The following is a 14,673-nucleotide window of genomic DNA, read 5'->3' as shown; positions in this document are numbered from 1 at the left end:
AACTTTCTAAAATATTCCCTCCTTTCTGCATTAAATCTGTAAGTTCAATGGTAAGAGTGTAGACAACAGGCAATGGTACTAACGTCTATTCTGCATAAAACGATGCTGTTTGATATCTAGACTGTTTTAGAAGTAAAAACGCCATTTTGCACAAAATTGACTTAAGTCCTTTCTGCATAAAGTGATTCATTTACTATGCAAAAGTTTTAGGTGACGTCATCAAATTGTTGGTGGGATGATCAAATAAATTTTGGTTAGCGTTTTATCATTTACTCCATAGCCGTAAAATACTAATAATACGTTATGACAATCAGTCCAGTAGTTTCGGAGGTTATTTGTCTAATACAATCAATACAAACGAGAAACAACAGCAAGACACATGCAAACGGGACCTACTTTTTCATGTTCTAAGAGTCGTGAAACGTCGAAAAACCGTCTATTATTATTAATAATGTAATAGGGTCCTCGGGAACTAAAAAATCAAAACGAAATTAGCGTTTTGTGTTGTTGGAAATATTTTATTTTACTCATTGTCCAATTTATTTTGACTTAAACTGCATTTAAAAAGGCCTTAATATACATTATATTTTAGTGAATATTTTTGATCACTCGGTGTGCCATATAACGTTCATCTCCACAACACCGAAAACATAACCTTATACTTATTATTATCTTTTCGTAATTTGTAAAGACAATTTAAAAAAAAAAACAAAAATTATTTAAATCAGGTCAACCCTATAAATAACATAATATGAATTAATATCACAACACAAACAAATAAAAATTCAAATTACTGAGCGGTAATACAAGTTAGACTGGTTCAAGGGTGAAAAATAATGTGTATTAATTGCGAAATCAACTCAAATGAAACTGCGAGCAAGAGCTAGGTACTCTGGTAGGTACTAGTATAAATGTTTGCTTTACAATTTCGACTTTTTGCGAAAATTTGGATGCTTCGGGGACAATCTCAAGGCGGATTCATAAATAACTAGTACAGGAGTATGTTATTTTATCAAATTTAAATTTTACTCACTATGAAAAAATTTGAGGGAATGTCATCCTATTGTTAAGATGATTACATCTACACGATATTCCTAAAATACATGTAAACTTTGACAATAATCGGCCCAGTAGTTTCTCGGAAATTATCTGTGTAATAAAAATTGACACAGAGGACAGACATATAGACAGAGAGAAACTCGAGTCCTACTTTTTCGTATACTCCAGGGGTCATGAAACGTCGAAAAAACATGAAAGCAGCCAGTCGCTCGATGAACCCTACTTAGTTTACTCGTGAAGTAAAAAGAAATACTTTTGCATTTACAAAACTCTTGAAATTATATACTTATTTATATATGTATTTATTGTTCATCACCCCTATTAAACTCACTGCAGTAGCTAATCCTATTATTTTGAATTTTATCGAAATAGTCGCTCTTTCTTTACAACAGAAAAGTGAACGCAGAATGCCACATTTCGAGCAAGCGAATTCATTCTCCTAGCGTATAATTGCGCCTAGATGGCCACTTAATACCTATAACTTTGGCAAATTCTCGTCGCTTAAACTAATTCCCCATTCCGAAAGTGTGTTAGCGCTAACGCCGCTTCCACCTAATGCATAAGAATGACACCAAAGGGTCGAACCCCATCAAAGCACCAATATAAAAAGTGTCTTACGATTCAGTCGCGCAAAGCGTTTCCGCATCCCGTCTTCTACCTCGTTAATAATATTTTCGTTTCGTTTTCAGACGATGGGGCCGAAGCAAAGGAGACACCGCCTGAAAACATGATCCCATTCAAATGGAGCAAGCCCAAATTCAATAAAGTGAAATTCAAGTAAACCAAGCAAATATCGAGAAAATCCGACGTTCCGCCTTACCCCCGCAACCAAAGCAATAAAACCCAGGACGAACCGTCACCATCATGTCGAAGACTTTAATTCTCATCATCGACTTGGACACGATAATGCGCTTGGTACCTCGCGCCGCCCCCGCACCCTCCCCAGCATGACCGCGTAGACCGTCCCCCTCTCTCCTTCCCCCCAAGCCCAGGAAGATGGTCTTGCATCGTCTCGACGAGTCTTTCTACAAGCTTGTCCTCCTACACGCCCTCCTGATGGTGCACGTCGGCGGCAGCCCGAGCGAGAAGAAGATGCTCAACGACTTCCCCTCGTTTCGGCCGGGGCGGCTGTACTTCGCCATCGCCGCCGCCCCCAGCGGGCAGGCGTACAGCAGGGCGTTCAACAAGACGCTGATGAACATCACCCAGTCCTACTTGACCACCAAGATGCACAAAGACACGTTCAACTTCACGGTGGAGACGCTGGTCATCGAGCTGCCGGAGAACGGGAGTTTCAGCGCGGCGCTGCTGAGGATTCTGTGCGACCAGTTCGAGGGCAAGCACGTGGTCGCCGTGCTGGTGGTCGGGGACTCCCCTGCGGCCTTCACGGTCTCGCTGACGGCCAAACACTCCGGGATTCCCGTGCTCTGGGCGAGGGGACACAGCGGGTTTTTACCCGGATTCAGAAGTCTGGTGAGTCTAAGTGGTAATTAACTCCTGCTACACAAGTTGTTTGACCACATCTTCTACTGTCGCATTACATAACGCAAAATTGGAAACTTATCTTTCCTTCAGCGGTTCGACGACAATCTCCATAACATAAAATACTTTAGCTCGCTTCGGTAAAGTCTGAGTAGCTAGCTGTAAGATAAGTGTTACTGTTGTAGAGTAGATCTGCTATTTCTGTAGTTTCTATTGTCCTTAATCTAGCACTTAAAGAATCAAAACTAAATTGAAACAATTCAATTAAAGAAAGAGTGCAGAAATTCACTACAATTTAACTTGATGTGTCGACTCGATACAGTAAGCTGCAAAAGTATCCAAGAAATAGACAGACAAAAGTTAAGTGCATTTTTACTCGGTAATTAGAATGTATGACGTCATTTCATAAAAACGAGCTCGCTATTCGATTCCGCATGAGAAAATTAGGACCGATTCGGACCACTTCTTTCACTGGAAACCATCCAAATTACAAAAATGCTAACTAACCTCTAAACACGCCACAAAGTCTGTACGCAATTCAACGACTCTTTAATTTTGCTGATTTTAAAAAGAATTTAAAAATGGAATGACCTACTTTGATTTAAAAAACGAACAATTCGTAATAGCATTCTGACTGGCAATTTTTCGCTTGTAAAAAGGTCCTGTCTATTGAAAGTCCCGAGGGATTTAGCCTGAGGGTTGGCATCTGCGACACCCATTTGCCAATGTCAAAATGAAATCGTGTGAAATTTGTTAAGATAAAAGTTACAAATTAATGACGAGGAGTAAATTAATCTCTCGTGATGTAAACAATGGCGGATGTTTGTAGGGTTTTGTAACTATGACGACGAGGTATTACCTGGTTTGAAAATGATTCTTCGTCATGGTAACAGGATTTTTCCGGTAAATTTCGTACTTTGAATGAAATGGAGAATGCTTTTACGACGGTTACTGGATCTTCAAATCGATTGTTAATTTCAACACTGATAGTAGGATAAAAAATTGGTCTGAAATTGCTTACGCGGAACTTTCCTCGCCCCTGAAGCACATCAAGTCGAGTTAGGATGAATTTCACGTTTTTTGATTTAATTATCTAAATCCATATTTTGTTTTTGTAAGTGAACATCAAATCGACGTAAAAATTTTTTATGATTTTTGTCGAACTTAGACTTGTGAATTTAATTATGTATAGCTACAACATCTTGAACTCTTGATTGAGAATGAACGGATAAATTTTGCTTAGCATTTTGTCATCTAGGCATATTATCAAAATGTTCACATACGACGGGACAGACAGACGGAAGAAGTCCTACTTTTTTATAATATAGAAAGTACGAAACGTCGATAAAATAGGCAATTGGTCACTCGTTTAATGGATCCTATTATATTGCATTCCTAGATTACGTTCGGGAAGTAAACATCCCGAAACACCACCTCAGGCGTGATTTTGATAGAATTGTCGACCTTTGTCTTTGAATTTCTCGTAAATTTTACTTTCAACTTAATGATGTACTAAATAGTACTCCTATTAATTATATAATATTTATTTTCGTGAAACTGTTTCATTTAAAGTGACATATACTTAATATATACAGTTAAATTTAAACTATAATATGAAAAACTGGTCTAAAATTGTTTAGACAGGACCTCCCTCGTACATGACGTCAAACATCCAAACAAATTCAGTGTGTTACAAAAAAAGTGCAGACGAGATGTTATTCGAACGAACGCAAACAGAGTTCAAGTTCGCTAAGGCATGCAAAAATTCACACGTTCACTGAGAATTCGTTATGATCGTAACTCAAATACCTGCGATGTGACACTCGTGACAAATATTGCACTAAAATTTGGGTAATAACAAATCAAAAGGGATTCATAAATCACATGTACGAATGTATGTGGTTATAAAATGTAAATAGGAGATAGTACGAAAAAAGCGAGTTTACCCCATTTAATTGTTGGTGGGGATGACTAGGCAAATTGTGGTTAGTGTCTTACCATCTACGATAATCTTAAATCGCCTACAAAATTTGATAACAATTGGTCCAGTAAAATCGACATATACAAACAGACGACACATGATATGCAGACGACAGACAAACGAAAGTGGGAGATCTATTTTTTCGTACTCTAGAGGTCATAAAACGTCAAAAAAGTAGCCATACGTCCTGTTAAATTTATCGAATTAAATCTTTTAAAATTTTGGAAAAATATGAAAATATGCTAGAAATTATATTTTGCAGTAGATGGTTTCAAAGTACTGGTTGATTACTTCTACAACTCGTTTCAAAAATGTGTCTTATGTTTCCACTTTTATCTTTTTACTGTCTAAGAAAAATCAGCACAGACAGATGACAGACAGATTCTAATAAGATACATAATAATGTTGTTATTAACTAACAGTTTTAAAAATGGTCACCAAAATGAAAAGGAGGCGGGTGGGCGGGTTTTTGCTGGCCTACAAAAGACTCTGCAGAAAAAAGTTACACTTAGCCCCGCCCACCCACCTGTTTCTCATTTTTTTCTTCTAAAATAAGAAATAATTGTTATAGCAAATAGTGCAACAAAAAGGTAACGATTAGAGCTTTTGTTTTACGTTTTTTACAGCCTAGGTTCTATTATTTTCCAATTCCACTCTACAAAAGAACAAATAATTAACCCCGTCCACTCACGCGCCTCCATTCAGTGATTAATTTTAATTGCTCCGAATGAAAGTTGGAACTTATACGGTACATGAATAAAATTCGTCGTTCGAATGAGAAGAGGGTGGGTGGGCGGGGCTTAGTACTTGTCAAGACAGGACTGATTTTGGCAGATCATACATTGGCAAATGACATTATCTCTAAAAAAAAAAATAGAGGTGTTCTATTTGAAAAACACGTGTATACATACATTGTTTAATTAGTGACACGTACTTAAGTACGTAAGTTTATTTTGAAACTCGTTTCAAAAATACTCGTTGTTTAAAAAATATATATACATAGATAACACCAGTCACAGAAAAAAGTAAGAAAAAAAAGTGGACCATGAGGAGATCGAACCTGCGACGTTCGTCTCATTAATACAGCATTAACCAACTGAACTATGTCGATGATCTGTTGGTTTCCTTTTGTATTGATATAAAATGTTGCTAAATAATTTGGGGGTTCTGCGAACGTCTCTTAAAAAATTAAGGCGGATTCAAAAAATATAAATACAGGAGAATAATATATTATAAAATTTAAATAACATTTTACTCTCTAAGCAATATTTTCAGATACAGTCGGAAACGATACATGTATTTTTACATACCGACTCTAGGAGTCATAAAACGTCGGGGCAACATGAGAGTAGCCCTTCGCCGGATGGATCCTGTTACAATACTGCCTAGGTTTAAAATTCATTGAAATAAATTTCATGAAATTTTTGAACAATATAAAAATATATTAGAAATGCCACTTTTCAGGAATTTTTTTTCAGAGTATAGTTTAGGAAATAAAAATATACCTTATAATATTTTGACGGACAGTAGTACAATGGTAAGAAATATATCCACTAAGTGGTCGCGTGCTCATAGTCACAATATATTAGAAAGCAGAACAGTCCAGATCCGTACATCTCTTAAAAAATTAAGGCGGATCTATAAACTATAAGTACACAAGTACATTTCTTTAACTCCAATTACACTATAACAGCGATAACTTCGCAACTTAAATGTATTCCTCATTTGACTCTTGACTGAATTATGAATGAATCATTCCCCACGGTGATCTCTATTTAAATCCATATTTCGGCGATCCAACTCTTTCTCGAGTTGGGTATTCGCGACTTCCGCTTCCAGGCTTTTCGAGCGCCGTTTCGAGACTTTTTCTGGGCCCGTCGCGACATCCGCTTGCATCCGCGCGGCCGGTGAGTCAGACTACATTAGCTCAAGAAACGCATACATTGTAGAAGACCCATAGGCGTCGTACAGGGGCGGCGTGTATGTTTATTTCATAAGAATATTATTAAATTTAAATAGCATCTATTTACCACCCAAAATTAGGAGATGACGCCATCAAATTGTTGGTGAGGACGATCAGACAAATTTTGGTTAGCATTTTACTCTCTAAGCGATATTCTCAACGTATCTACATCTAAAATTTGGCGACACTCAGTCCGGTAGTTTCCGAGACTATCTTCTGTTTAATAAAAATCGACACAGACGATACACAATCGCCAACGGGATACACTATTTTTTTCCATACTCAAGGGGTCATGAACTTTGAGAAAACATTCGCTGGATAGATTTTATTACAATACTTCCTTAGCTTACGTTCGGGAAATAAAAAGGTGCTGGAAATTTATTACCATTTTAGAGTTTTATAGACATCTGAAATAATGTTTTGTGTATTTCAAAAATTTTAAGAAAAAATACCTTTTGTATTTTTGTATGTAGTATTTTAATCTCTGAAGGTGTCGGAATTTTACTAACTATGCGAGATATCATTATTCATTATAAAGTTTAAAATTCCGATTATACTGATACTACATACGAGGGTCGCTATGATGTTAAATATCTTGAGAACCAATTGTACAAATCACCTGAAATTAGGGTTGTGCACTAATTATTCATCAAACATTTTTTTTTATATCTTTGCTTCTATTGTTTTCGAACTCCAAGGCCAATTTGATTTTTTTTAAATGCCACTACCATATAATGCATCGTATTTTAGCATGTACTAACCCCCCCCCCACCCCCCATCTGCCCTCTCTTTTCTTGGAGCGTATCTAATGAGATACCTTGTGCATATAAGTAAGCTTGTAATGTTTTCAAATTTTGATCATTTTTTGTAAAAGTTAGTCATCCGTTAAGATAAAACTAATTTTGGCAAATGATATACGGTCTAAGAAAAGAGGGGGTGGGTATTAATGAAAAATAACATCTTGTTTTATTAATAATAATGCATAACGGTTAATGACTACTGGTTGTTATGGTTATTGGTCTAAAAAAATGAAACCCCCATACGCAACGTACTGAAGAGTTAATCCGCCATTTTCCAGACACCCGGTATAAGCAGGTTATTATAATAGCGACAGTGGAATAACACCGACGTCCAAGAGTTGAAAATAGTCACTGATCCATGAGAGAAAACACCTTGAATATTATTATCAGTTAAATTAACATCATCCTGGATCCATAAACGGAAAAGCTTTCATATTTTCCTACAGGTTTAATAATTTTTTACAACCTGAATTGGAACATTCATTCTCAAATTCTTGAATTAATGCATCATTTAACATCATGTAAATTCTTCCTTGTAATTGTAATAAGGTAACTGTACCCTATATGGCCTACTTAAGCTTTGAGATTTTTTTAAATTTTTGTAAGAACTTGAAATGGAAGAGTAATGGTGGGATTTGAAAGAGGCTTCATTTTTGTACATAATTTTCAAATTTCAGACATGTTCAAAATTGTAGAGCCCAACAGTACCCGGTTTAATTAAAGTGTGTTTTTAGGCCAAATTGAGTACACAGATACCCAATATGGCCTGTTTTTAAAAAATCGAAAAAAAAAACAAAATTAAGCACGGAAAAACTTTCTTGACAAAACAATTGTTAGTTTTCACAATAAGGAAAAATAAAAATATCTATCATTTTTAGTGAGATCCACGCACTCCTTGTGCACGTATTTCTTACATACGGAGCATATTCTCATATCTTTTACAATATTTTCTTGGTACATCTCGCAAAAACAATTTTCTTGCTTCTTCTGTGAGCTTGCTTTTTGTTCATAGTAATTTAAATCAGCTTATTCACAAAAAAAAAAAATCAAACGAGAACTGCAGTATGTACATACCCAACAGCCCAACAGGCTACCTAGGCCATATTGATTCCACATCACAAGCGAACATATTATCAGTAATCCCAAATGAAAAGCTGTTAAGAAGTACAACTAATGTAGATCATTCAAAAGCGGAAAAAAGGAGCTACACAATCATAAAAATATGAAATTGCTAACTTAATTGAGATTAAAACTATCCAGAGAAAACTTAGCGGCATAAAATAGAACGCATATTGACTCGTCAAATCACTATCACAAATAATTCTACTGTAAGTAAACGAAACGGTGTATTACTTTACTGATTGCTCCTAAATGGTATAAAAACGTTTCAGAATGTATCCCACTGGCGATCTTCCACATTTTGTTTGAAACATATGAGAAAAAGCCAATAGGCCATATTGGGTACTAGGCCATATTGATTTGTTTTTCGTAATATACTAGTCTTCTTTCAACAGTAAAATACTTAAAATATCAAAGAGTTAATTTGAGATTTGAATTAAGTTTTAAGTTTAGTGTTTAAAAAAAAACTACGTACATTAAGAAAATGATGTCAATGATTAAGCCCCACCCACCCTATCTAAATTCTGATCAATGTTTCATTTGATGCCAGATTTAGGGGCAAAATTTATATTTTCTACAAAATAGTAAAAACATTTCAATTTTGCACTTCCTCATTTTTTTACATATTTCACATGGTAATTTCTTGTAGAAAAATATGAACTCCGCATTTAAGCTCCGCCCTCCGTCTCACAACGAATAACAAAATTAGTCACAATTGAGATGGGGCGGGTGGGTGGGGCTTATCCTTTGATTTGTTTTTCGTAATATACTAGTCTTCTTTCAACAGTAAAATACTTAAAATATCAAAGAGTTAATTTGAGATTAGAATTACGTTTTAAGTATCGTGTTTTTGAAAAAAAAACTACATACATTAAGAAAAAGATGTCAATGATTAAGCCCCACTCACCCAACCTATATCAATTCTGATGAATGTTTCATTTGTTGTCACGTTGAGGGGCGGAGCTTAACTGCAAAATCCATATTTCTCTACAAAATAGTAAAGATATTTCAATTTTGCACTTCCTCATTTTTTTTAACATATTTCACATGGTATTTCTTGTAGAAAAATATGAACTCTGCATTTCAGCTCCGCCCTCCGTCTCACAACGAATAAAAAATTAATCACAATTGAAATGGGGCGGGTGGGTGGGGGTTATCCTTTGATTTGTTTTTCGTAATATACTAGTCTTCTTTCAACAGTAAAATACTTAAAATATCAAAGAGTTAATTTGAGATTAGAATAATGTTTTCAGTATCGTGTTTTTGAAAAAAAAAAAAAACTACATACATTAAGAAAAAAATTTCAATGATTAAGCCCCACCCACCCACCCTATCTCAATTCTGATAAATTTTTTATTTGTTGTTAGATTGAGAGGCGGAGCTGAACTGCAAAATCCATATTTCTCTTCAAAATAGTAAAGACATTTCAATTTTGCACTTCCTCATTTTTTTTTTACATATTTCACATCGTAATTTCTTGTAGAAAAATATGAACTCTGCATTAAAAATTAATCACAATTGAGATCGAGTGGGTGGGTGGGGCTTATCCTTCGATTTTTTTTTGTAATATACTAGTCTTCTTTCAACAGTAAAATACTTAAAATATCAAAGAGTTAATTTGAGATTAGAATTACGTTTTAAGTATCGTGTTTTTGAAAAAAAAACTACATACATTAAGAAAAAGATGTCAATGATTAAGCCCCACTCACCCAACCTATATCAATTCTGATGAATGTTTCATTTGTTGTCAGGTTGAGGGGCGGAGCTTAACTGCAAAATCCATATTTCTCTACAAAATAGTAAAGATATTTCAATTTTGCACTTCCTCATTTTTTTTAACATATTTCACATGGTAATTTCTTGTAGAAAAATATGAACTCTGCATTTCAGCTCCGCCCTCCGTCTCACAACGAATAAAAAATTAATCACAATTGAAATGGGGCGGGTGGGTGGGGGTTATCCTTTGATTTGTTTTTCGTAATATACTAGTCTTCTTTCAACAGTAAAATACTTAAAATATCAAAGAGTTAATTTGAGATTAGAATAATGTTTTAAGTATCGTGTTTTTGAAAAAAAAAAAAAACTACATACATTAAGAAAAAAATTTCAATGATTAAGCCCCACCCACTCACCCTATCTCAATTCTGATAAATTTTTTATTTGTTGTTAGATTGAGAGGCGGAGCTGAACTGCAAAATCCATATTCCTCTTCAAAATAGTAAAGACATTTCAATTTTGCACTTCCTCATTTTTTTTTTTTTAATATTTCACATCGTAATTTCTTGTAGAAAAATATGAACTCTGCATTAAAAATTAATCACAATTGAGATCGAGTGGGTGGGTGGGGCTTATCCTTCGATTTTTTTTTGTAATATACTAGCCTTATTTCAACAGTAAAATAAGTACTTGAAATATGAAAGGGTAAATTTGAGATTAGAATTATGTTTTAAGTATCGTGTTTTTGAGAGAAAAAAAAATACTTACATTAAGAAAAAGATGTCAATGATTAAACCCCACCCACCCACCCTATCTCAATTCTGATAAATTTTTTATTTGTTGTTAGATTGAGAGGCGGAGCTGAACTGCAAAATCCATATTTCTCTTCAAAATAGTAAAGACATTTCAATTTTGCACTTCCTCATTTTTTTTAACATATTTCACATGGTAATTTCTTGTAGAAAAATATGAACTCTCCATTTAAGCTCCGCCCTTCGTCTCACAACGAATAAAAAAATTAAGCAGAATTAAGTGGGGATGGGTGGGTGGGGCATATACTTTGATTTGTTTTTCGTAATATACTAGTCTTCTTTCAACAGTAAAATACTTAAAATATCAAAGAGTTAATTTGAGATTAGAATTATATTTTAAGTATCGTATTTTTGAAAAAAAAAATTATATACATTAAGAAGATGTCAATGATTAAGTTCACCCAATTTATATAGGGAAGATTCAAAACAGAGATAGAATAATAAACTGCAGGTGCATTTCAGCTTCTTGTGCATTTTAAATAGGATTTGCTCAAAAATTTTGAGATGGCGTCATCAAAATTTTGGCAGAGATGAACCGACAAATTTTAAATGAAGTTTCACGGTTTATAACATATTCTGAAAAAATGAATACAATTTCTCGAGATTTCCAAAGAAAAAGTCTCGCATTTATTCGGAAGTCTTTTCTTTAAAATCCTTTTGCCATTACTTGTATGAAGTCAAAGTCATTAACCCACTAGGTATATCTTTGGGCGAACTTTACTTTTTCAGTTTTAGAAATTTGAACCTCGGAAGTAAAATCTTGCGAAAATGAAAAACGTCAAAAGAACCTGACTCGTGTGGAAAAACACAGAAAATACTTAGTTTGACGCACGAGCTAAACTATCAATAAAGTCGACCACTTGTCACCTTCGATTCGTAATTCCCTTTCTAATAGTCGGTGCAACAGCGTATGCAATCACAAAATTACATTCCGTATGCACGTAAACTTAGTGGTTTATGGTTTTTCTAGCTAGAAAAAGTCGCCTGAAATGCTTGATTACACTCAAATTTCGCGAGCTTTTAATTTTAAACGAAATAGATACACAGAATCGCAACCAAATGAATAATTTTTCCTCGTGACTTTTGTTCATGTGAATGTTTATCTGCAATACCGAATTTTCGCCACCAGTGAATCAGGCCGCCTCTGCTAGCATCGTAATAACTTGCGTATTGTATATTATCATCGAGTCACTTTAATGACGACTTTTTTTGATCCCTGTGTGTTTAAATTTAGGATTTTCTAGTATTTGTATCGATCTGTCATTTTTGAAAGCTGTGAAATAGCGATATTAGTGAATAAAATTTTATTTTAATCATGGAGGTAATATAACAATTGTTTTCATTATTTTTTTTAATTACCGTTTTCAGATGTTTAATATAACTGACTGTAGTTTTTATGAGAAAAAGCAGAAATTTTGAAATTTTAAAAAATCAATTTGGCCTTGGAGTTTTCATTATTATTAGTTGCACACATGTTTCAGTAGCATTTCTTGGGCTTACCCCAGAAGTTCAGATCACCAAGAGTTCGAGAACAATAGAAGCAAAGAAAAGTTTTTTGCCGAATAATAATTAGAGCACAATTTCTTGAACCCCTATACCTAATTTCAGGTGATTTGTACAATTGGTTCTTAAGATATTTATCCGTTTCCATACATTCTAGTGACCCTGTGCATATTTTTCATTTAGTTTTGGATGTAAGGAAAATGTACATCCACTTGAAATTTGTGGACGGAATGTAAACCATGTAGAGCAAGACTAAGGGACATATCCTTAATTGCGATTGGCTAAATTGTTTATAATATGATCACAAAAAGTCCTGTAGTAGATCATGGATTTTAAATTTAAAATAATCAATATTCATTGTGGCTGTTTGTCACTTTATTTGACGTCAAATGTCAAACTGACCAAGAAATGTGATTTCGTTTTCAAGAAAACGTGTTGGATTTATGCCTTTTCTGTTTACCCATATGTTGTTTTTTATATTTTTCTTCTTTTTTAAATAATTTAGAACATGTCTGCGTCTTGATTAAATTTTCCATCACCGTCCAGAATCCCGTCTTCCCACCTCCGGTGAGAGATTCCGCCGACACGACATGTCAACCGTATAAAAATTCGACGGCGCGAGACAGACCCAGTCTGTGCCTTTGTGTTAAAAATGATAGATGACATGCTAATTTCCAAGGCAACAGCCGAACCATTTAGAAAACTCTTACGCTCCATACTTGACCTAAAATTTAGCCAAACTAGCTAAAGAGGCCACACTGTGTGAGTGATTTAAACGTGGAGTTGATTTGCGGATGCGTGCTTTGCTGCTTAATGCTTATTTACGGTTGGGTCGTTGCGACCTCCGGAATAGCCGGATGCTAATACGGAAAGGGTGCGGTATGGTGGAGGCGCCGGGAGATCACAGAATCGCTTTCGATGGTCGCTTTATGATGAAAGATGGAAAAATTGGTGGCGGAGATGGAGGCGTTTTAGTGTGTCTTTATAGACGACTTAGAATGAATTAGGGTCTATTTCCAGGTTCCGCGTTTTTAGGAGGGTTGGGTTACAAAATGTAATGGATTCGGGGCGTGCCGTTGTTACAGTTTTTGATGTAATTTTGTTAATATTGTTGTTTATAATGTGAAATGGGATCCATTACTGAAGTTATCCGTTTGTGTTTCTACAATTTCCGGTAGCTGCTTTAATTAGTATACGCGCGGATTTGTTGTCTCAGTTAATGTATTTAATACAGTCAATCGTCTGTTTTTGGGGAGAATTGTACACATTATACACAACCTTTATAAATATTAATTGAGGACATTTTCAAGAGATGTATGCAGCTAAACACAGCGCCGCCACTATTTAAAACGTAAAGCTCTGAAACCAGAGCTCTTGCATAACCAAATTTAATAATTAAACTTTTTGTTTTGTATTGCTAAATAATCGTAATAAAATGTTTCAGGCTGTGTATCTTATTTCTCGGGCTGGTGTTGTTTGTGTTGTAATCATTAAACACAGCCTGCCTGTATAAATATTATTTTTCAAATGTGTAATAATGGGGAAACATATTTTTGATGCTCTTCTCTGTTGTGTAAGAGTTTCTCATTTAATACATTAGCAACCACAGTTAGATGAACATAATTTTACTTGTAATGTTATTTTTTTACTTTTTAACATTTTAAGTTTATCGTAAGCATGGTAAATTTTTAATCAAAATTGATCCGTTTATACTCTTCAAAAAAATTCATTAAGTCATCTCAAAATTTTGCCGAATGAATCTTCTCTGAAATATGCAAATTATTATGACTCTATAATTGTAGTTTATGAATGCACCTATTGATTTTTAATCAAATAATTTAAATATTTAACTTCAACCAATTTCGTGACATCAAAATTTTTTGTATTTTCATTTCCCTTATTTTTTTAAGTTTTTCAATTTATGGACTCCCAGATTTTTCAGTGTTTCGTTTTTTCAGTTTTCTGATTTGGAATTTTTCTATTTTGCAGTTTATCGATATTAGAATTTTTCATTTTTCGATTTTCCAAATTTTAAAAATTGAGAATGTAATTTTTTGACTTCAATTTTTCCTTTCTTCAATGTTTCAAGTTCTTCATTTTTGTTTTTTTACAATGTTTCGTTTTTTCATTTCCATTATTTTTTCAATGTATCTTTCGATGTTATAGTTTTTCGCTTAAGTCAATTTTTTAAATTTTCAATCAACGATTTATCAATTCCTCGATTTTCCACTTTGTAAA

General features: G+C 34.4%; 1 protein-coding gene across 1 annotated transcript in view; it reads left to right on the top strand.

Annotated features, from left to right (window-relative positions):
* Positions 1-14,673, top strand: part of LOC135136009 (uncharacterized) — a 147,620-nt gene that overhangs the window by 16,843 nt on the left and 116,104 nt on the right. The window contains exon 2 of the mRNA XM_064065125.1: positions 1,749-2,532. Within this exon, the coding sequence (XP_063921195.1) occupies positions 2,056-2,532 (477 nt within the window). The 5' untranslated portion in view covers positions 1,749-2,055. The remainder of the gene's footprint in view (positions 1-1,748; positions 2,533-14,673) is intronic.

The sequence above is a fragment of the Zophobas morio genome, unplaced genomic scaffold (genome assembly GCF_036711695.1).
Source record: "Zophobas morio isolate AGI-343-1 ecotype UQ-CSIRO unplaced genomic scaffold, CSIRO_AGI_Zmor_V1 ptg000004l, whole genome shotgun sequence".
NCBI classification, from domain to species: Eukaryota; Metazoa; Arthropoda; class Insecta; order Coleoptera; family Tenebrionidae; genus Zophobas; species Zophobas morio.
The sequence above is the reverse complement of the archived record's forward strand: the minus strand, read 5'-3'. Positions and strand labels throughout refer to the sequence as shown.